Source organism: Rhinatrema bivittatum, chromosome 5 (genome assembly GCF_901001135.1).
Source record: "Rhinatrema bivittatum chromosome 5, aRhiBiv1.1, whole genome shotgun sequence".
NCBI lineage: Eukaryota > Metazoa > Chordata > Amphibia > Gymnophiona > Rhinatrematidae > Rhinatrema > Rhinatrema bivittatum.
Genome location: NC_042619.1, coordinates 341,314,451 through 341,338,982, shown reverse-complemented (window position 1 = coordinate 341,338,982; position 24,532 = coordinate 341,314,451). Strand labels below are relative to the sequence as shown.

The window sequence follows — 24,532 nt, the reverse complement described above, 5'->3', positions numbered from 1 at the left end:
CAGTATTCTATTTACTTCACCGTGCCCAAAAAGGACGGGTCCTTCCGCCCAATATTGGACCTGAAGAGGGTCAGTCGGGCTCTCAAGATCCTCCACTTCCGCATGGAAACCCTGCGGGCGGTCATTGCGGTGGTCCGCCCCGGAGAGTTCCTTGCTTCCCTCGATCTCGCAGAAGCTTATTTTCATATTCCCATTCACCGCGACTATCAGAAGTATCTCTGATTCCACATTCTCAACCAGGACTTCCAGTTTCGAGCTCTCCCCTTCGGCCTCGCGACCGCTCCTCACACCTTCACGAAGGTCATGGTAGTAGTAGCGGTGGCCTTGCACCGGGAGGGGATTCTCGTCCATCCCTATCTGGACGATTGGCTCATCAGGGCCAAGTTGGAGACCTCTTGCTGGCGGGCGGTGGATCGCGTCTTGGAGCTCCTTGCCTCTCTCGGGTGGATAGTGAACTTTTCCAAGAGCAAGCTTCAGGCCTCCCAGGAGTTGGAATTTCTGGGAGCCCACTTCGACACCCGAGTGGGCAAGGTTTTCTTACCTCAGGCACGAGCCCTCAAGCTGATTGATCAGGTACAGACTTTGATTGCCCTACCCTCCCCGACAGCCTGGGATTATCTCCAAGTCCTGGGATCCATGGCTTCTACCATCGACCTTGTCCCCTGGGCTTTTGCTCATATGCGTCCGTTACAGAAAGCTTTGCTGCCCGTTGGCAGCCAGTGTCGGAGCAGTTCCACGTAGTCCTTCCGTTCTTGGATTCTACTGCCGACGAATTACAGTGGTGGCTGTCTCTTCCTCATCTTCTGCAAGGGATGCCTCTTCAAGCTCCACAGTGGACGATAGTGACCACGGACGCCAGCCTGTTGGGCTGGGGTTCGGTCTGCCTTTCTCAGTCCACCCAGGGAACATGGTCGCAGACTCAGTCGCGCTGGCACATCAATCGACTGGAAACTTTGGCAGTCCGCCTGGTGCTTCAGGAGTTCCTTCCCCTGATCCGCGGCAAGGCGGTACGAGTCCTGTCCGACAACACCACAGTGGCCTTCATCAATCGCCAAGGGGGCACTCGCAGTCCCCTGGTAGCCTTAGAAGCCAGTCGTCTCCTCGCTTGGGCAGAGCATCACCTACAGTGCCTTGCGGCTTCTCACATCGCCGGAAAAGACAATGCTCAAGCCGACTTCCTCAGCCGGCAGTCGCTTGATCCGGGAGAGTGGGAGCTCTCGGACGCGGACAGGTGGGGTCCTTCTCACCTCGACCTCATGGCGACTCTGCGCAATGCCAAGTCCAATCGGTTCTTCAGCCGCTGGAGAGAGCACGGCGCAGAGGTCTGGACTGATCCGGGTACGTACAGGAAAGGAAAATTAGTTCTTACCTGTTAATTTTCGTTCCTGTAGTACCACGGATCAGTCCAGACGCCCTTTCCTGTCTGTCTTCTGTCCTCTCGAAGCTTGTTTTCTTGCAGGTCTGCAGATTTCCATATATTTCTTTGTGCAAGATTACTGAGCAATTACACCAGAAGCCTTGGTTGTTTTCTTATACCAAGTTGATGCAAGAGCGTATAGGTATACCATGTTTTCTACATTATTCTATATTTGCTTCGTTGAGCTTTACAGTTACTTGCTTGATCCTATTCTTGGGTTTGTTGTTTTATGCTTTGACATACATTATACTGAAGGGGTAGAGGATAGGCTCTGTCTGATATAGGGCATCCTTCAAGTTTTAGTCTGTCTCCACCTGCTGGAAAGGAGGCCCAACCCACTGTCTGGACTGATCCGTGGTACTACAGGAACAAAAATTAACAGGTAAGAACTAATTTTCCTTTTGTCTGTTTGTGGATGATAGTAAGATCTGTAACAGAGTGGACATGTTGAAGGCGTAGAGTGAATTAAAATGAGTTAAAGCTTGAAGAGTGGCTGAAGTGTTGGCAGCTAGAATTCATTGCCAAGATGTCTAGAGTTATGCTTCTGTGATGCAGTAATCCAAAAGTGCTGTACAAGATAGGGGGTGAAAGACTGTGTATGGATCAAGAGAGGGATTTTGGGGTGATAGTGACAGGCAATCTGAGGATAGCAAATCAATTTGACAAGGCAATAGCTAAAGCCAAAAGAATGCTGGGCTGAATAGATAGAAGAATAACCAGTAAGAAAAAGGATGTGATAATGGTTTTGTACAGGTCCTTGGTGGGCCTCACCTGTAGTACAGAGTTCAGTTCTGGAGCCAGTATCTCAAAAAGGATAGAGACAGAATGGAGGCAGTTGAGAAGGGTGACCAAAATGGTGTGGGGTTAGTATTGGAAGACTTAGGAGGAGAAGCTGAAGAATCTAAATATGTATGTATGGGGAGAATGGATTTATTTATTTATTTTTAGATTTTTTTATTTTTTTTTTATACCGGTGTTCCTGTATGAAATACAGATCACATCGGTTTACATTGAAATTGAACATAAATTTTTGCCTAGAGGCATTACATAGAACAAGTTTGTGGATCTTGGAAAAGGGTAAACTAGATCAAAATTAACATTGTAATGTAAACATATTAGCTAACAAGTCTCATTGAGCAGTATAAACAAAAACAAAAAAACAAAAACATAAAAGCAAAACAGTAAATGTCACATGAGACCTGCAGCAAGAGAATGGATACAGAGTCGAGTAAAAGTATAGAACCTGGGGAATGCGATGATGAGGAACTCTTGCTGGCTGTAGGGGAAAAAAGTGCTTATGGTCCTGTAAAAGCTTGTTTAAAGAGCCAGGTTTTAAGTTTCTTTTTGAATGTAGAGTGTCAGATCTCTAGATGGATATCTGGCGGGAGCGCGTTCCATTGAATGGGGCCAGCAGTAGATATGGTACGTTTCTGAAGCGAGGATTTTGTTGAGGAAACATGGAGAGTGCCTTTATATGCTCCTCTGATGGGTCTTGCTGAAGAGTGAGGACGTAGTTGGGTGCTTAAGTGAAGTGGGGATATATTGTGAATTGATTTATGAATTACTGTGAGTACTTTATAAAGAATCCTTTGCTTAATTGGAATGGATTGTGACCTTCAGATACCTGAAACAATTTAATTATGCATGAACTTGAAACTTTTCCTGTTGGAAAAAATAAGTAGAACTAGAGGTCACAAAATTAAACTCTAGGGGGGATGACTCAGAACCAGCGTCATGAAATATTTCTTCATGGAGAGTGTGCTGAATGCCTGGAATGCCCTTCTGTAGTTGGTGCTGAAGATGAAAATCAGGATTAACTTCCACACTTAGTTTGTTAGTTTATTATTTTAAATTGTTACCGTACTATGATGGCACATGATTAATTTGTAATCTATACCACCCATATTTCTCTTTATCGTGCCCTTCTGTAAACTGTTGTGATAGTTATTTAACTTAACGATGGTATAGAAAAGTTTTTTAATAAATAAAAATAAATAAAACAGTCAAAGAATTCAGATGGGCATGGGATAAATACTATGGCTCCCTAAAGGCTTGAGGATGGAAATGAAGAAAAGGGTGCATGGGGGTAACTTGCTGGTGCAGCAGTTACTACTACTGTTAACCAATAAGCCTTGATGCTTTTGAATCAAATGCAACATTGCTCTCTGTTTCAGTGGGAGGGGGAAAAGGGGAATTAGATTCAGATAATAACCAAGGGCCCCTGAATTTTACGATCTGGGGAACTGATAAGCATGGGGGTAAACTGCATGAAGCAGCAGTTATTACTCTTAACAGACGGCATGGGATTAGTACCCTTGACCAACAAATCTTGATGCTTTGGACACAACTGCAACATCGCTCTCTGCTTTGACAGCGGAGGGATGGGGGTGCGGAGGAAGAGAAATTGGATTCAGTGAATAACCAATACCGTCCCTGACTTTTTACGGTCTGGGGTACTGATGCAAAGACATAAGAGAAGAGAGTAGCAGATAGTGAAGAACCTTGGGGGAACCCTGGAAGAAAGAGAGTGTGAACTAGAGACTGCATTACCTATCATTATGTGGAAAGACTGACTGGAAAGAGAAGGGGAAAACCAAGCAAGTACCAAAGAATAGATTCCCAGTGCTTAAAGATGACCCAATAAAATAGCATGTCAAATGTAGAAGAAATGTCTAAAAGCACCAAAAGAAACCTAGTATATACTTTGAGGAAGTGCTAGAAGACTGTGGTAAGATGGGTGAAGTGGAACATGAATAGGCTAAATTAGAAAGAGCTATTACAAAGGCAACAAATTTTTATGTAAGAAAAGTAAAAAAAAAAAAAAAGAAATGGATCTGGTTCTCAAAGGAAGTGGCTAAATTAATAAAGACAAAAAGATAAGCATTCAAGAAATACTAGGGATCCCCAAAAGAGGAAACAAATGAGAAAAGCAAAATATCAAGCAGAAGAAAGAATCACCAAAGAGGTAAAGCGAGGTGACAAAACATTTTTCAGATACATCAGGGAAAGGAGGGGAATGCCAAAGGTGGTTTGCAAAATTGAAAGGAGGCACGGAGCAATGTGTGGAGAAAGATGAAGGAATAGCAGCAATATTAAATACTTCAGTTCGATATTCACTAAAGAAGACTCTGGAGAGGGACAATTGATGCTTGACAAGAGCATGGATGAGTGTGGGTTTGATTCAATCCCATCTACAGATGAAAATGCATGGGAAATGCTAGGAAAACAGAAAGTGGACAAGGCCATGGGACTGGATGAGGTACATTCCAGGATATTAAGGGAGTTCAAAGATGTACTGGTGGGTTTGCTGAAAGACCTGTTCAACAGATTCCTGGAAACTGGAGTGGTGCTGCAATATTGGTGAAGAGAAGTTTGGGGCCCATTTCACAAAGGTTGGAGCAGAGAGGAGGCTGGAAACTACAGGCCAGTTACCCTTAACTTGGTAGTGAGAAAACTAATGGGGACTCTGCTGAAGGAAAGGATAATGAACTGTCTACAATCCAGTGGATTACCGGACCTGAGGCAATTTGGTTTCAGCAGAGTTAGATTCTGTCATATGAATCTGATTTTTTTGATTGGGTGACTAGAGAATTAGATCAAGGTAAAGCACTTGATGTGATTTACTTGGATTTCAGCAAGGCTTTTGATATGGTCCTACATAGACATCTTATGAATAAAATGAGAAGGCTGGGAGTGGGTGTCAAGTTGGTAGAATAGATTAAAATTGTTTGACTGACAGGAGACGCCATATAATGGTAAATAGAACTTATTCTAAAGAGAAAACAGTGGTAAGTGGAGTGCCTCATGGATCAGTTTTGGGACCAGTTCTGTTTAATATCTTTGTGAGTGACATTGCAGAGGGGTTTAGATGACCAATTTGCCTTTTTGTGTTTGATACTAAAATCTGCTTGAGTTGATGCACCTGAAGGGAGAGTAAAGAATGAAGAGTGATTTTATGGAAGCTTGAAGAGTGGTTGAAGGTTTGATAGCTGGGATTCAATGCCAAGAAGGGTGAAGTGATGTATTTGGGATACAGTAATCCAAAAGATCCATATGCAGTATGGGATGGATATTAATACACACAAACCGTAAAAGAGACCTTGGGGTAATAGTGTCTGGCATTCTGAAGGCAATGAAGTAATGTGATAGGACAGTGGCTAATACTAGAGGTTTGCTGGGCTGCATAGTGAAAGGTATAACCAGCTGGAAAAAGGAGTTAATAATGTCCTTGTACAAGCTTTATTGAGGCCTCAATTCTGGATACAGTATCTCAAAAAAGATAGACAGGATGGATGTAGTCCAAAGAAAGGGAAGACCTATGAGGAGAGACTGAAGGATCTTAATATGTATACCCTGGAGGAGAGAAGGTGTAAGGGACATATGATACATACCTTCAGATAACTGAAAGGTTTTAATGATGCAAAAACATCAAACCTTTTCCTTTAGACAGGAAACTGTGGAGTTTTAGGGGTCATGGTATGAAATGCCAAAGGGAAGACTGAGAACCAACATTAGAAAACATTTTTTTCACAGAGAGGGTGGTGGATGTTTGGATTGCCCACTGGAAAGAAATAGTGGGCATTGAGTATCAGTTATTCCCTGTACGTACCTGGATCAGTCCAGACCGTGGGTTATGTCCCCAATCCAGCAGATGGAGTCAGCACAAGCTTCGAGGGGGCGTCACCATATATACTACTACCCCCTCTGCAGGAGTTCAGTATCTTCTGACTCCAGCAGATGCGAGTAGGGGACTCGGGGTTTCTCTCCCGGCTGGTGTAGAGTAATCTTTCGCCTTTTTGCTTCCTCTTTTTCTGGGCTTCTGCCTATTTTCTTGTGGATCAAGTTTTTCACTTAAAAAAAAAAAAAAAAAAGTTTAATTCAAAGGTCAGGCTGTGGGGAGGCGTGGCTTACCCCCTGTGTTGTTTCCTCTCCCGGTGCTGAAACCTAGTAGATAGGACGGGGTAAGTGGTACTGTTTTTCTGTATTTTTTTCTTTGCAGCTCTCCCCAACCCCGGGGCCTCGCGGCTGCCGGTGGTGACGGCTTTTCAGCGTTTGTGCCTAGTACAGCTCCTCGTGGGCTGCTGGGGCACACAGAAAGTACTCTTCTAACGGGTTGTGAGGCCGGGAGGGCCCCCCCCGCGGCGATTCCGTTCAGCGGGCAGTGCAGGCCATCTGGGCCCCCCCGCAGCGGCGGTTTTTCGCGCGGCCCCCCCCCCCCCCCCCCCCCGAGGGTCTACTTAGTTATTTTGAAGCCGGCGTTGCTTTCGCGGGGTGATCCCGATGCAGCGGCCGTCGCGTTGCTCGGCCTGTGGCGAACCGGGATCTAGGATCTCCCGCGAGGGCATCTGCGCTCGGTGCCTTCCTGGGGGGGAAGGCACCTCACAGTCCCTCGCCGATTTTGCGTTGCTTTCTGCTATGCCCGGGAGGGGCGGGCCGGCCCCTTCCCCATTCCTGGCGGGAACGGCGGCCATTTTGCATGCCCAGCGCCCTGAGGGGAATCAGGCAGCGCTGGAGGAGGGGGATTTGGTGGCGGTTTCCCCGCCGATTTTGCCGCCGATTTTGCTGCCAGAGCAAGGCCCGCAGGGGCAGGGTCCAACAGTGGTTCCCCCCCCCCGGAGCCCCCTCGGGCAGGCCGGGGTTCTCCCCGGAGTTTGTTCTGCTGATGCACACAGCATACCTCCAGGGGTTGGATGCTCCTGCGGGGCCTCCCCCTGCCAAGATCCCACGGACGTCCCCCCCTTCACAGGCCCCCCCCCCCCGCTCCGGTGGGCGCGGGGGCCCCTCATTTTCACGCTCCAGCTCGGGTCCGCCTTTTGACCTGGGCTGTGGGAGCGGTGTCAGGCCCAGCGGATCCGGGGTCTGATCCTCCGGATTGCGGACAAGGGGACTCCACGCCTGAGGGTGATGACCCGCGCACGCTGCGCCTCTTCCAGAGGGACGAGCTAGATGACCTTATTCCACTTATAATTCAGGAATTGGATCTGGACCCGCCGCCAGACCCGCCTGCTCCAGTAGCGCCTGCAGTCGTCACTTCTTCGAAGAAGGGGGACCCGGTCCTGGCAGCCCTGCGGCCCAGGGCTCGAGCTTTTCCCATTCACGAATCGTTCCTGCAGCTTCTCACTGGGGAATGGGATACCCCGGAGGCTTCTCTGAAGGGCAGCCGGGCCATGGAAAAGCTTTACCCACTACCGGAGGATTTCCTGAATCTCATCAAGGCTCCAAAAGTGGACTCCGCGGTGTCGGCGGTCACAAAGAGGACGACGATACCGGTGACGTTGGATCGCCCGTTGGATCAAAGAAGTTATCAAGGCGGCCTACGTAGAGGCAGGAAAGCCACCGCCTCTACAGATCAAGGCTCATTCTACCAGAGTGCAAGCGGCCTCTTGGGCAGAAACTAGGATGCTGTCGCCTGCAGAGATATGTAAAGCGGCGACGTGGTCCTCCCTCCATACCTTCTCCAGATTCTACCGTCTGGACGTCCAGGCCAGGGAGGACACAGCATTTGCGAGGGCAATCCTACACGGTCCTCGGGCAGCCTCCCGCCCAGTCCGGGAGTAGCTTTTGTACATCCCACTTTTTTTGAGTCCATCTGCTACACGCTAGGAAATGTAGAGATTACTTACCTGATAATCTCCTTTTTCTTAGTGTATACAAATGGACTCAGCATCCCGCCCGGCTGCCGGTATACATGGGGATTCGCCGACTCACGGTAAGCCATGTTTTGCTTATATAGGGCTTCCACCCTGCCGGGTTTCGACGCCTTCCGGTTGAGAACACTGGTGGTCTCCAGCTACCATCAATTGGTCAGGGTAATCCTGTTTATTTAATCGATCGGTCAGTTACACATATATCCATAAAGCTTTTGCAAGGAAGATTACTGAATTGCTACACTTCCTGTGGGGGTATATGTACCCGTGCTGACGTCAGATCCGTCTCCAACTGCTAGCACGAGCAGACTATACCCACTTGTTTTGAGTCCATCTGCATACACTAAGGAAAAGGAGATTATCAGGTAAGTAATCTCTACATTATATAAGTTCGTTGAGCTGAAACAATATTGAGTAATTGATTTTTAACCACATGGGAGTTTTACATCATTACATAAAAATATGATGATTATATTTGGTGGCAAAATTGAAGATGTCGTTTGCACGTTAAATGATGTGTGCTTATGTGAACACAATGATGCCCAATATGATGGTCATAAAAATTCATAACTAATTGCTTTTGGTGTGTTAGTCTCTTCCCTTTTTTTAAATATATTTAGACTACTACCACTTATTCTCATGTTCATTAATTATAGAGACACTAGTGTTGGAGTCTTTAAGTAATTAAATTTTAAGTTTATACAGAAAAATGTTATTACTTAAAGATGCAGAATTTTAAATATTTTGAGCAGAATTTCCCTAGAAATTCACTGTAAGAGTGTCCCTTCCACTCGCTCTCCCTACTCCCTTGGCCACTTTGCCCTCTCAGTCCCCCAATTCCTTCTCCTACCAGTATCTCTCACCTCCATCTCTAGGCTCAAGCCTTGCCACTCCCAGAGTTTGGCCCTGTTCTCAGTACTGCCCTTCACACAGGCTCCCTCTCTTCCTCCCTCTCTCACAGACATGCTCCATCTCTCTAGTGCACATACACACACCCTCATATAGGCTCCTTCACTCTCTCGCACACACATCCCCTCATACAGGGTCCCTCTCTCTTGCATACACACCCACTCAAGCTCCCTTTCTCTCTAACGCATACACCCTCACATAGGCTACCTATGACTCTGTCTCACGCACCCTTTCACACAGGCTCCCTCTCTCACAATCCCTTCACACAGGCTAACACCCTCACATAAACAAGATTCTTTTTTCATACACACCAGCTTCCAATCTCTCACACACACACTCACTCCTTCACAATCTCCTCATTTAGGCTCTCTCTGGCACCCACACTCAAGCACCCCCCCCCCCACACACACACACACACACACACTCTCTCACTTCCCCTGCTCTCTCTCACACACTCGCCACTTGCTGTCTCTCTTTCCCTCCCCCCTGCTCTTGCTCTCTCACACCTCTCTCCCCTCCTCCTCCTCACACCCACACATATACCTCTCTACACACATTCACTCTCACCGGGGCCTTCATCTTCACCGCGAGTGGTCCTAAGGCACGCAGGGGCCTTCTTCTTCACTGCGAATGGCACAACTTAAAGGGAACAGTGGCTGGAACACAATAAAAAGGGCATGTTTCTATGCTCAGCCACATGGGCCCTCCCTATGTCAGCCATCAATGCCCTCTTATGGCCCTGCACCCAAGGGCATTGTGCCCCCTTTAGTACGCCACTGACCTGAAGAAAAGCCTTCCACCAAACCTGAGTTTGCTTACAGACATCTGGAAATCTTGTTCAGATCCTGTGATCCACAAATAAGAACTTCCTATTTGAAAATCACAATCACAGTATCACATTTTTTCTTTTTTAGTAGAAAAGGTAACCCGTAAGGTAGCACAATCATTTATAATATCAGTAGTCTTCCAGAAAATTTGTGAAATTTAAATCTTCATATGTTTTCTATTTTATCAGACTCCCCACTCAAGCCCCTTTTCTTAACAGGTAGGTAATACATTTTATTTATAGAAGGAAAGGAATCATCAATTCCTAAACCATCTTCCATATTTTTTAAGTAATTCTAAAAAGGATAGGAGTGGGGATCTGGGAAAATTGAGAAAATGGAAATTTAACATTCTAGATCTGTTTCAGTAATCTCTAACCTTCTGTGAATAGACAAATTATCTCTAATAAATGCAACCTTAAATTCTTGAAAATAATTATTTTGAGTTTCCAAAGTTTCAATTCTTTGATCTTAGTTAATAGAAATACCTCACAACAGTTAATTGTCCTTTTGTAACTTCCATGGAAGAAGAGACATGGGAAAGTTGTTTATTCACAACCTTTTCAAGGCCCACAATGGCTTTCTAAGCATCTTACAAAGACACAGATTCACCATTTAATCAAGCTCAACTTCCAAGAGTCCCCTGGAGCAGAAACTAATGGAAATCTAACACTGTCCTCAGCAATAACAGAACTAAGAGGCTGAGTAGGACCAACCCCAAATCCCGGGGGAGGGGGGGGAGGGATTTAGAATGTGATAATCAGGGCTCAATGATGTCTCTAGCTCCCGTACACCAACCGCCATCTCTTTAGTGTCTACAATGAACTTGGCTCCTGAAATTGACTGCTCCATAGCAATAAACAGGCCAACAGGTCTGTTGGGAAAGCGAAGAGTCTATGAAGAGTGCAACCAGCCTTTCTGCTTCACCATTGCAATATAAGAATAACAGGAAAAAGGCCAGGAGAGTCAAACTTACATTCAGTGATATCCTGCAGAGCGGGAAAAAAGTGCCTAGGGGTGCGCTCCTTTGGCACATCACAGGGTGCCTTCTTTAACCGGCGGCTTGCCCCTCCTCCTCTCATTGACATGGCGGCTGGAGGATCCTCAGGCAGAGATGGTCTGGGAGTGCTTTCAGCAGAGACAGCAGGTATTCTCCCACTCCTCCACTCTCTCGAGCAATATTGATAACATCATATTTTGTGTGTGTCCATTTAATAGTCCAACAGGAAGCTGGCTCCTGAATTTTATCTTCTTGATTTCTCCCCATTCTCCTTCCTGTACACCTCACATATTTCAGTGAAAGTCCTCAATAGTATGTTGCAAACTAGTTCTTGCAGTGTATTTCCTGAATTCCATTTGTAAATATTGCTGATGTATGATGTGTGGAATTCCATTCTGCAGCTCAAGGGTTATGAATTAAATGCTCTATGAAAACTTAATTCCATTATCCTGGATAATGTATCTTATTAGTTTGTCAATATATTTGTTTCATATATGCATATGGAAATTGTATGTATTTTTATATTTCCTATGATTTTTCTGTGATTACTCTTCCTAATTCAGCGTTTTTGCTTGCTACACGCACGTTGTTCGCGACAGGCGCACATTGTTAGCGCACGCGACAGGCGCACGTTGTTAGCGCACGCGACAGGCGCACGTTGTTAGCGCACGCGACAGGCGCACGTTGTTTAGCGCACGCGACAGGCGCACGTTGTTTTGCGCACGCGACAGGCGCACGTTGTTTTGCGCACACTACTAGGATAGGCGCACATTTATAAGACGCCCGCTATAGGCGCACGTTTATATAAGACGCCCCGTTTATAGGCGCACGTTTATATAAGACGCCCCGTTTATAGGCGCACGTTTATAAGACGCCCGCTATAGGCGCACGTTGATAAGACGCCTGTTCTAGGCGCATGCTGTTAAGCGCCCGTGTTAGGCGCACATCGTAGACAAATGGAGCATAAGAAGGCCTCTGCGCCCGCAGAGCTGGCGCCCCCAGAATCAGGCATGAACGCTCTAAGCCTCTGCTCAACATGCAATCTTAGAGCCACACAGAGCGAGGAAGCAGACTCCTTATGTGCCCAATGTGAGGAAGCCATGGCGGTTCCAGGACAAGACTGGTCCCAGCCCAGCGGTTTCTTAGAGAAGACCCTGGACTTAGCAGGCCGCGGCGAGCAGCCAGGGAATCCGAGAGACCTGGTACCCCTGCGGCCAGATCTGGCTTCGCTTTCCTGGGTGGAATTATTTAAGGGGATTCACGCCTTTGTCCAGATGCATTCTGCTCCTCGGATGGGTCTTTCCGTCCCGGTTGATTCGGCCCCTGGACCCTCAAGACCTAGGCGCAGCCACTCACCACCCGACAGCCCCAATCATGGGGATTCTGATTATTCACAGGTAAGTGAGGAGCCCCCCTGAGGAGAATGAACTTCCCTCGGAGATAGAACCATATCGGACCATGAGACGCTTCTTTCGGAAAGAAGATCTGCCGGGCCTGGTCTCACAATGCCTATCGGAGCTAGCCATTCTGGGCCAGGACCCCCCAGGGGTCCCGGTACAGAACCCTCTCCTAGAGGGCCTGCGCCAATTGGCTCACCACTTTCCCCTCCTACAAGCAGCACAGCAGCTAATTGAGCTGGAATGGAAGGCACCGGAGGCCTCATTCAAAGGGGGTCGGGCCTTGTCTGGCATGTACCCTCTAGATCCGACAGCCAAGGAACTGCTGGCGTGCCCCAGGGTAGACGCCATAATTAAAGCTATTGTGAAACGCACCACCATTCCGGTGGAGGGGGGAGTGGCTCTCAAGTATGCGCATGACCGATGCATGGACACCATTCTGAAACAAGCCTTTGAGGTAGCAGCCATGTCCCTTTGAATCGCGACTTGCTGCACCGTGGTGACGCGCTCCTGTTTATCACAGGAAAGAAATAACACCCCGGGAGAAGACATGGAATCGGCTCTCGCCTTTCTCACAGACGCAGTCTCCGACCTCGTCCGTACGGCAGCCAAGGGAGTGTCGTCCTCAGTGGCAGCCAGAAGACAGCTTTGGCTACGCAATTGGGCGGCCGACTCGTCCTCCAAAACTCGACTCACAAGGATGCCCTTTAAGGGTTCCCTACTGTTCGGCAGCGACCTTGAGAATTGGGCTACTAAATGGGGTGCCTCTCCGTTACCCCGTCTACCAGAAGACAGGTCAAGGAGGAGCCAGCGTCCTGTTTCCAGACCATCCAGAGGTAGAAACTCACAGCGCTTCAACCCCTACAGGTCTCGCTATCAAGCACCTCGTTCTCAGGCCAGGAATCAGCCCTTTCGGGCTAAGCACACCAAGAAGAGAACCGGCTCGGGTTCTGGCCCCGGCTGTAACCCACAATGAAAATCAGCCGACCTATCCGAGGGTAGCAGCCATAGGGGGCAGGCTAACCCTCTTCTACCACAGGTGGGTCGAGATCACTTCGGACCAGTGGGTCCTCGCCATCGTCGGGAAGGATATTACCTGGATTTCTTTCGGCTTCCACCGAACAAGTTTGTGGAATCTCCTTATTCACCACTCAAGACAGTGGCACTAGAAGTGACCTTACAGAGGCTCCTGGCCCTAAAAACCATAATCCCAGTACCTGCGGAAGAGGTAGCTTCTGGGCATTATTCCATTTATTTCATAGTACCCAAGAAAGAGGTCACCTTCAGGCCCGTCCTGGACCTCGTCAGTCAACCGACACCTACGGGTCCCCAGTTTTCGCATGGAAACTCTACGGTCTGTCAAGAACTCAGTACAGCCAGGGGAGTTCCTCACCTCCCTAGATCTGTCAGAAGCCTACCTGCATATCCCAATCCATCGGGATCACCAGCGCTATTTACGCTTCAAAGTCCTAAATCAGCACTTCCAGTTCTAGGCTTTACCTTTCGGGTTAGCCACCGCGCCGCGGATCTTTACCAAGGTAATAGTAGTAGTGGTAGCGGCGCTCAGGAAGGAAGGAATCCTTGTCCATCCCTACCTGGACGATTGGCTGATCAGGGCAAAGTCACCGGAGGAAAGCCACCAGGCAACCAACAGAGTTATAGCTCTTCTGGAAAGCCTAGGATGGGTAGTCAACATACAGAAGAGTTCCCTACAGCCATCCCAATTGCGGGAATACCTAGGGGTCCAATTCGACACCCAAGAAGACAAGGTCAGCTTGACCTCCAGGAGACAGTCAAAACTCCGGAATCATCTGCAGGTCCTGCTGAGCGCCAGCCGGCCCACAGCTTGGGATTATCTACAAGTCCTCGGCCTCATGGCATCCACTCTGGAGGTGGTGCCATGGGCGCGGGCTCATATGAGACCATTGCAACGCGCCCTTCTATCTCGATGGAGTCCACAATCACAGGACTACACCATACGCCTGCCTCTACCAGCCAGAGTGCGGAATCAACTACGCTGGTGGTTACGGCCCTGCCACTTGAGCCGGGGGTCAAGAATGTCCTCCCCAACCTGGATTCTGCTCACCACAGATGCCAGCCTGAACGGATGGGGAGCGCGCTGCGAGGAGCTCACCGCCCAAGGACGGTGGACCAGGGAAGAGTCAAGGTGGAATATCAACCAACTAGAGGCACGGGCAGTCAGGCTAGCGTGCCTGCGATTTGCCCACAAACCGCAATAGAGCGGTCACAGTGATGTCAGACAACGCCACCATGGTGCCATACATCGACCGACAGGGCAGAACCAGAAGCCAACAGGTATCCCTAGAAATAGCCCCCCTGATGACTTGGGCAGAAGCGAATCTCCAGGACATCTCCGCCGTTTACATCGCCGGGAAGGACAACACCATGGCAGACTTCCTCAGCAGAGAAAGCCTAAATCCAGGGGAATGGCAGCTATTGCCCACAGCTTTCCAGATGATTGTGGATCAGTGGGGGACGCCGGGCATGGACCTATTTGCAGACAGGTCCAACGCTCAAGTACCCAGATATTTCAGCCGCAGGCGGGATCCGCTATCCCAGGGGATCGATGCCCTGGTACAGCCATGGCCTCAGGGAATCCTGCTATATGCCTCCATTTACCCACTTTTAGTTTTTTCTAGCGCCTAATGAACAGAATCTTCTGATAATTGACGTTTCCCTCAGTTGTGGTCTTATTTGTGTCAGCTTTTCTGTGTTCTTTCTCCTAGCCCCTTATCATTGAACAAAAATATTTATTAAACACTTTAATAAATATTTTTGTTCAATGATAAGGGGCTAGTAGAAAAACTAAAAGTGGGTAAATGATGGGGGTCAGATGGAATACATCTGACAGTATTAAGGAAACAGAGAAATTCTGGCAGCTCTGCTGGATGATTTTTTCCATGCTGTAGGGTCAATAGTACATCTGGAGAACTGGAGACTGGCAGATGTGGTTCACCTTCAAAAAAATTGAAGAAGACTAGTAGCTATAGCTGAGTAAATACATTAAATTGTTGCTAAAACAGAGAATAATGCAGTCTCTGGAATCCAATGGATTACAAGATCCAGAGCAGCATGATTTTACCAGAAGTAGGTATATGATATGAATCTGATCAATTTCTTTTACAGGGTAACCAGAGAGTTGAATCAGGGGAGAGCATTAGATTTAGTGAACTTAAGATTTCAATAAGAACATTGACACAGTTCTGCATAGGGAATTTATAAACTAAGCATCTTTGGTATGGGCCCTAGAGCATCTGACTAGGTTAGAAATTGGCTGAGAGGGAGAAGACAAATTGTTAGTAGGAAACTGAGTTAACTCTGAGGACAGGAGCATTACTAGTAGTGTATCAGAGATTGCAACAACAAAAAAAGACCTATATTCTGCAACAGGCTGGAAATCTGAGAAGAGGTGAAATGCACAAGGAGAGATCTAACAAAGTTTGAGTAATGGTCTAGAGCAGGAGTGGTCAACACAGTCCTTGGGACACACCTAGCCATTCAGGTTTTCAGGATATTCATAATGAATATCCATGAAATATATCTGCATGCAAATCTATCTCATGCATACTCACTGTGGATAACCTGAAAACCTGAATGGCTAGGTTTGTCAAGAGGACTTTAAGAACCCCTGGCCTAGAGTCTGGCAGGTATGTAGATGCTGATGAGGAAAAGAACACTTCTTTTCCTCATCAGCATCTACATATTCTACCTTTTCACCTTCTACCCTTTCAACTCTGAATTTCACAATGCCACTTTTATACTTCCTCTTCTCATTAGCATATCTAAAAAAAGGTCTGGTTCCTCTTTTTTACTATATTTGTTTTCTTCCATTTGTGTCTTCTATCTCCTGACTGCTTTCCCAGCTTTTTTTTTTTAGCTTTACCAGCAGCTAGCTTTTACTTAACCTTTAACTGCAGCTGGCTGGGCTCTTCAGTAATCCACCTACCCTGCAACCTCTATCCCACATCTCCTGCTTTTCATATCATAGAATCCAGGCCCTCCCTCTCCAATGGACTCCACCCATAATGCTCTTTCTGATGAATTTTCAAATAAGTTATGCACATAAATGCAACATACTACTGTAGCAATTTTCAAAAGCCATTTACATGCGTAAAATGCACTTACGTGGGTAAATCCTATGGATAATTAAACAGCATATACTGTAGCAATTTTCAAAAGTCTACTGCTTCCTTAATGGATGGGAGAAAACTCCTTTTGCCGTCTGCTCATGCTTTTCCCATTTCCAGGTATTTGAAACTTGAATGGGATGGTATTTCTGTTACAGTTTGTTTTACATGTGTTGCCAGTATGTCATAGCAATAAAGTTATTTGAATTTGAACTTTGCTTTATGTGGCATTCAGCTACATCATCACCGTAGAGAGTGAATATGAAGTATTCTTTCTAAAGATAATTAGTCTTTCACGCAATCTTAATTTAAACATTACAGCTTTGTATTTAATACACTGTTTAGAGATTGGTATTGAATTTTTTTTTAATTGTACTATGCTTTAATTTATTGTTCTTATTGAAATAGTACATTGCTCTGATTTATGAAATGCAATAAAATATGATTAATTAAAAATAAATTGAAATTGAAAAATTGTTTACTTTACTAGGGTTATACTTGAAACCTATAGGTGGATTTTGTGTTTTTTTTTTCCCCAACAGGTTCCTTTTTCATGGCACAGAGCTCCAAGAATAATGAGGAGGTAACACTTATTCGTAAAGCTGATTTGGAAAACCACAATAAAGATGGAGGCTTCTGGACCATGATTGATGGAAAAGTTTATGATATTAAAGACTTTCAAACCCAGTTTTTAACTGGGCATGGAATACTTGGTAAGATTTGATTTCTGCCTTATACTGGACTTTTAAACTATGATAATTTTGTTTTACTGTCTTTTAAATGCACTATTTCTGAGAAAAATAGAACAAATTACTGCCTGTCATATAAGTTGTAGATAATATCTTTATTGGACTAAGTTAATACATTTGTAACTAGGAGTCTAGGATGATGCAACCTATAACTGCCATATATTCAGGTTATATTACAACATCCTTGTTTGCTTTTAGAGCTGTAAAGTGTTGTAATAAAATTGTGGAAGGGACTGTTATGGTTACAGAGAGTGAGAAATGGCTGAAATGTTGAGTTGCTTCAATCATTGCTCTTGCTGCAATTTCATGATGTCTCCAAAAATTATAATGAAATTTACATATATTACCTGGAGATTGAGCATGATGTCTTTGTGTGTGGTATCTGCTCAGATGTTTCCTATATAATTGAGGATGGAAGACATTATCACCAAAGAGAAGTTAGATCTATCAGCCCCAAAGTTAGCAACTTTGGACCGAAGAGCTGGCCACTGAGAATGCTTTTGTGCTGATAGTCTCAACCCTCCTTTGCACCGAAACAGAAGCATAGACATAGGAGTAGGGAGTCTTCCCACTTGGCACCTGAGATCTTCGAAGGTCAATGGCACCAAGTTGTTGCGACCGTCGCTGCTCGATGTCCTCACTCTGCCCTCTTTACCTCTGTGGCGACTCCCTCCGGGTGTGATGGACGGCTGGCTGCCGCGGCATCTCCATGCCGTCTCCCTCCGGCATCCCTGGACCGGCTCGATGTTGCAGATCCGCCATGTTGCCTGAAGACCTAGGGCATGCGCACATGCGCTCTGATTGAAGTACCAGCAAGGGCGTGAACCTCAGGGGCGTCCCCCTGAGATGACGTCATCCGCCTCCAATATTTAAAGGTCTCTATTTCGCTATCTAATTGAGTTAGCAAGGGAAGGAAAGGATAAGGATATGGAACGGATAACGTATATGGATTCCTCCAAGCTACTCTGCCTCCTCGGACTTACCAGAGGTATCCGCTCCTCGGGGACCTCGGTCTTTTTCTTTACTTTCAGATTACTGATAGGAACCGGTACTCGCTCCTCGAGGGCCCATGTTCCTGGACACTCTGAAGATTCTCTACTGCCTGGAAGCTATCGCTGCTACAAATAATTGTGAGTTACCATCGCTCTCTCAGAGCTTTCCCTGGAACCAGGTACTCGCTCCTCGAGGGCCTAAACCTTTCCAGCTCCTGAGCTTCCTTGAGATCTTATGTGAGTTTTGTCATCTAGTTCTGTTCATGAACTCTATCTACTCTGCCTCCTCACTTTCTACAGTTTCTCAACAGCTCAGCCATCCTGGATCGCTGTTCCAGTACCTGAGGGACTACAGCCCTGCTGGGCATATCAGCTCACTACTGCCACCTCTGGTGGTTTCAAAAACCTGTTTAATAAAAGAACTATGTGTGTCTGTCTTCATACTCCAGCCTAGCCGGTGGTCCCTCTCGGGATATTCCCCCAGGGGCGTGGTCATTTGCCAGCGGCCCAGGGATTCACCCACAACTATATTAGATCCTGAACAGATTGCTAACTACGTAGCAAGACAATATCTGAGACACTACAAGATTGCTGACTCCTCCTTCTTAGGAGCCAATATTAACAGATTGCTACTCCGCAGTCTAACTAGTAACAGATCTATAACAGATTGCTACTCCTATCTGATTGCTCCTCCCATCAGGCATCAGATCACTAACACAAGTGTCAGAATCATTATTTGACGCAGGAGAATCATTTTCCTTCAGTGCATGCACCCAAGAGCATCTTGGTTTTATTTTCCAAGCAGCCATAACATGAGGTAAACTCATGCTCCTGGAGCAAGGCTATTCCATGAGATAGTCTACCCTCTTAGCTACTCAGTGGGAGCTGGCTTCATCTATCAATTTGTGTTTGCCTCAGAGACAGCTGGAAAAAAGGATCTTCGAAGCATTATTTCATCACCTGTTGCAGCTTTGTCTGCTAGCACCAAGCACTTCAATACTTTCAGTTTCATTGAAACGTTTTCCCTGGCATCAGATAGTTTGGCATAGTCTTCACTTTGGTACTGTTTGTGCTAAGTCAGAATCAGATCTCTTAGGAGAGGTCTTAGGAGTCTAACTGGCTATTAAACAGGAGGCCTGGCATGACTGGGTGTGCATTTGCATGGGGTGGCACCCCTGGGGGGGGCGGTGGCGGCAAAAGAAGAGGCCGCAGGACCGCCAGCAGAGCCAAACCCACTGGTGACTGAAAAGGAAGAGAGGCTGCCAGCCACAGCAAAGTTCATCCTATTAATTGAAGCATGAGGAATAAATTAACGAGATAATGTAAGAATCTTAAGATGACGTACCAACTATTAAGTGAAAATTGTTATATTATAATTCCTGTACTAATCGCTTGATGTCCTAGATCTTTAGTTAATATGTATTAGAACATCTCATTAGACTTTTATAATAATTCCTGTTTATGAATATGACCTCCATAAACAGTCATTATTCATTGATTTATAGAATGAATGTCACTTTTGTAAATCGTTGTGATCTTTATATGGAACGACAGTATATAAAATGTCTAAATAAATAAATGTGAACAAGGAGAGTTATTTTGCTGGCATGTAGTTTCGGAGTAGGGATCTATAGCAGCCTGGCTTGTTCTATTTTCCCATTAGAAGGTGTATTGGTGTTCTAGGGCCTGGTGTAATATTTGGTGTTGCTTTATCATAGACAAGGTTGTTACTGTTTGAGGGCTTATAGTGGGGATTGTTTTGGTATGGGAGGTGTACTGTATTGTAATATGGTAATTACGTTTATTCTTGGATTTCCGAGGTGCCATTATAAATTCCATAGGAGTTCCAAGTGTCTTTTTTGCAGAGTTTTCTGATTGGCACCACAGCAGTGCATGTAAATATATATATTGTAAGTGATATTTTGCCTCAGAAGACTGTACTTGTGAATGTTCTTTTTAATGTAAGATTTGTTACAAGTGCCAAATTTATATTTTGTGTGTCTGTAGAGGGTGTGGGAGTGTGGGGGGTGGTGTGTGTGGCAAGGCTGTAAGGTTTCCCTAGGATATGTAACACCCTTCCCTTGACCATGGGTTCCCGTGCAGGAGTGGATGGGTGTCAATTTATAAAAATATTTCTCACAGGACAAGCAGGATGGTAGTCCTCACATATGGGTGACATCACAGGATGGAGCCCTGTATGGAAAACTTTTCTGTCAAAGTTTCTATAAAGCTTTGACTGACACTGGCACACTGAATGCATTGAGCATGCTCAGCCTGCAATTATCCCTGTGAACCACAGGTGTCTCCCTCAGTCTTCTTTTTCCAGCTCTGCAGTAAGCATAGCGGTTAGGAGCTCTGTGAGAAATTCTAATACTTTTTCCTCATGGAAACACTTAAACATTTACTTCACAAACACGGGTCTCCCTTCGCGTACATTTATTTGACGCTCTGTGAGTACTATGCCCTGTGTTTCGGTCGGTTCCTGTCACCTCCCTGGACTGCCAACTGACTGTGACCTTCCCTCTCCCTCTGTTTTCTGTTAGCCACACATAGCCTGCGAGTGTCCCTCTGTGGCACTCTGCCTGGTTATTAGTGATAGTGGGACAAGGACTTCCACGGTTTCTGTTGCCGCCAGGGCCCCTGTAGATTCAGGTCCTTCGATTTCTTCGGTACCCTTGCACAGTCTATGCCCCATCGCTAACGTCGGTACCCCCTTAAGACCATCCTGGATTCTTAGATGCCATTGGTACCCCTCCCCCGACGGTACACTGATGCCATCGGTCCCTGCATCGTTTCTATCAGTGCCATCCATGTTTTTCATCCATGGCATTGATTTTTCCTTGGGTTTCATCGGTGCCACCATTGCCCGGATGGATGCCATTAACGCATACCTTTGTCTCGTCGGTGCCATCCATGCCAGGATCAATGCCAGCATCGCCCAGGGCAGTTCCATCAATGCCAGGGCCATTTCCATCGATGCCCAGGTCAGTTCCACCGGTGGCATCGATGCCAGGGTCAATTCCATCAGTGGCATCGATGCCCGGGTCGATGACATTGATGCAATTGATGCCAATGTCAATTCCACCGGTGGCATTGGTGCCAATGTCAGTTCCATCGGTGGCGTCGGTGCCAAAGTGGATTCCATCGATGCCAATGTCTGTTCCATTGTTGCCCGTGGCCATGCTGTCTATGCCGTCGACACCCACGTCGCTTCCATCGGTGTCTTCATTCCTATCGATGTGGTCATCGACTCTGTCGATGCCGGTATAATTTTTCTGATGCCAACGATGTTTTTCAATTATTCGATGGCACATAGTTTCCATAGATACCTACGCCGATGCCGTCAGTGCTTCAGTCACTGTCATCGTAGCTCTGCCCGGGTCATCGACATTTTTTCATATATATTTTTTACAATACCCTCGAGGCTGCTTCGGCCGCCATCGATACTGACATAGCACCTCCATGTAATGCCCTCGCCTAAACACAGTGCTCCATGCTTTGGGTTCTTATTAAAGCCCCGTATTAGCCTACGTCACTACATAGTGCCAGGAGCAGTGCAGGCATGCTGACAGTCCGTCTTCATTCGCCATCCAAGACAGCGAAGGCATTCACCTCGGCGCTGGGGAAAGACCGGGCCAAGCACCGTGACACTCAGTGTCACTGACACCATCCAGCATATCGGTGCTATCCTTCTTGGTGCTGGAGAATGCCTGGGCCGAGCAACATCACCACTGCCATCGCCAGTGTTCCGCACACTGCTGGCAGTCCTTGGTGCTCCAGAAACACCGGAACGAGTTCCGAAGAATTCTGCACTGGCGTCACGAGATATCGAGCCGCTGCGACGAGGGCCGAGTTCACGAGCCAAAGATGGCTCCCCTGTTCCCGAGGCGTGGCCCCCCGACATCGGTGTGGGATTGTGGCCCTCCACAAATTACCATGGTAGCGCCAGCCATGGTCAGCCTGTCTCTATACCTGCGCCACCATACCAGGCATCAGAGTTGAGACGGACGTCTACATCCACAGGCTACCCCTCGATTACTCCTGAAATCCACGGAGCCAGCAATCTTCACCAGCTCGTCCTTCGGCGATCCACGTCGGATGGTAAGTACCCGCGGCATTCCCATTGAGATGTGTTCTCTAATTCTGACCACGTGGTTCGAAAAGTTCTAGGTCATCTACCTTCCAAGAACCGTATTGGTGTTACATATTGCTATTGCCAGCTATGTCAGCCACAATACCAAGAGAACCTTTCTATCATTTCTTTGGGATTGCATCAGCACATCCTCCCTCTTTCAGCAACGGGACTCTGTACTGATTAATGCTCTGGCTTCTGGTTCCTAATTCAGAGCCAAGGTTCCAGATGCATTCGCTGATCTGCTGAACACGAGATCCAGCAAATACTACCTCAGGTGCAAGTCCACCTCGAAGCCTGACGACAGGTCTCGAGGTTTCCTTGTACAGCACACAGAAATGTGGGTAAGACTTTACCGCTCATGCTCCCGTGGGAACTTACATGATATCCAGATTACATCAGCCCCGCCAGTTGGACACCTGGTCTCCCAACTAGCCGGATATCAGAGCGGCCACCCCACTTTGTACCAAGGTTCCTGGTACACTCCCCCAGACGCTACAAAGCGCAGGAGGGAGGGGGATTGGGGAGTTTTCATTACACTATTCTTTCTTTCAACAGAAAGTAGTTACTCTCCGCCCATCCTGGACCTCAGAAATACCAACTTTCTTCAGAAGGCACAGGTAAAATGGTATCTCTCGTCACCATGCTTCCATATCGCAGTAAGTACATTACTACTAATCTTTCTATGTGCTTCATGGTGAGTCAACAATATTACAATCCCAAGCTCTGCCGGTTACACCAGCTTCGGCAACTGGGATTTTCCATTGAATCACTATCTGTGACTGCTGTTTCTCTATGGAGTAGAGCATCATTCACACTTTTCCTTGCATGGATGGCTGCATAACCACAGTCAGTCCACACAAGGAGCTCTAACTTCTTCATGACTCACTATAAAATTACTGCCTGGGATTACTGTCACTGCCATAAATCCCTTATACAACACTTCTGGACACCACAGTCGACCTTCCTGTCCAGCAACCGCGCAGACATTCTCATAAATTCCTACATGTCCCTGTGCGCATATTCCATAACCTCAGCCCCTCAATTCTTCATTGTCGGGCCATGGGGTTTTTTCACTATGCACTTTCCTCATAGATCCAAAACTCCTATGGGTTAGATTCAGTGAAATTCCATTATCAGTGGGTCTAAGCTGTTCAACCGCTTTCATCCCTTATCCATATTGCAGATCTAGAACCAAAACCTAGTCTGGTCCTGCTCATGCTCGCATTTTCTCAGGGTTGTAAAGTTTGACCTGATATCTTCTCAACCCAATATGCCTCTGTTCCGCTCCAGGCACAGTTTCCCATGGACTTCCTGGAGCTTGTAGCCATGAGTTATACCCTTATGCCTTCCAATACTGCCTCTGCAACAAATCTTTGTGCATACATACAGACAGCATAGGGACAATGTGCTTTCCAACACACAAGCACGCACAACCTCTTAGCTGCTTTGCAAGGAAGCTGCGCAGCTCTACCCTTGGCCCTTGCTCACTCCATGCATCCTCGGGCCACTTATCTAAGAGACTTACCAAACGCAATAGCAGACCTTCTCCATATAGGTTTCCATCTTCTCGAATGGTCTCGAACTACATGTGTAACTAGAAAAATCTTCTAGCGCTGAGGTCAACCAAACATGCCCTCTGCGTCTGAATCGAACCATATGGTGCACAGATTCTATTCCCTGCACATGTTTCCAGTGCGTTCCCATAGATGCCTTTCTTCCATCAAGGGCCTCTTAAATGTCTCTTCTGCTGCCTCTCATAGCCAGCACTCTTCTAATGTTGAACCAGGACGGGGTTCACTGTTCCTCAGACCCACGTCCTGGCCGAGACCAGTATGCTTCCCATACTTCTCAATCTATCACACCAGTAACCAATTCGCCTTCTCACAAGCCAGTCTCAAATCGTAGACCCACTGATGGTTTCAGGTACTGGTAGCGTCACAAAACCTTCCACACATAAATCTTACCATTCAAAATGGCATGACATGACGCATACAAAAGGGTATTTCCTAGCGTGTAGCAGATGGACTCAAAACAAGTGGGTATAGTGTGCTCGTGCTAGCAGTTGGAGACGGATCTGACGTCAGCACAGGTACATATACCCCCACAGGAAGTGTAGCAATTCAGTAATTTCCGTCTCCAAAGCAGTTTGGAGCTACCTCACGCTCGCTGAGCGTGTTTCCAAATTCTAACGACTAAATTCCTAGAAGAAACCTACTGAAGACGAGCCCCGCACTCCTGTGGTGATACCAGTCGGTCACTCACCCAGTTGAGTTTCCCGAGCTGACTTCCGTGGTCCCTTGGAGGTAGGAGCCTC

At 46.8% G+C, this 24,532-nt stretch overlaps 1 protein-coding gene across 1 annotated transcript in view; it reads left to right on the top strand.

Moving 5' to 3' along the window:
• LOC115092958 (E3 ubiquitin-protein ligase HERC2-like) overlaps nucleotides 1-24,532 on the top strand; it is a 2,733,734-nt gene that overhangs the window by 558,394 nt on the left and 2,150,808 nt on the right. The window contains 1 exon segment of the mRNA XM_029604466.1: nucleotides 16,885-17,055. Within this exon segment, the coding sequence (XP_029460326.1) occupies nucleotides 16,885-17,055 (171 nt within the window).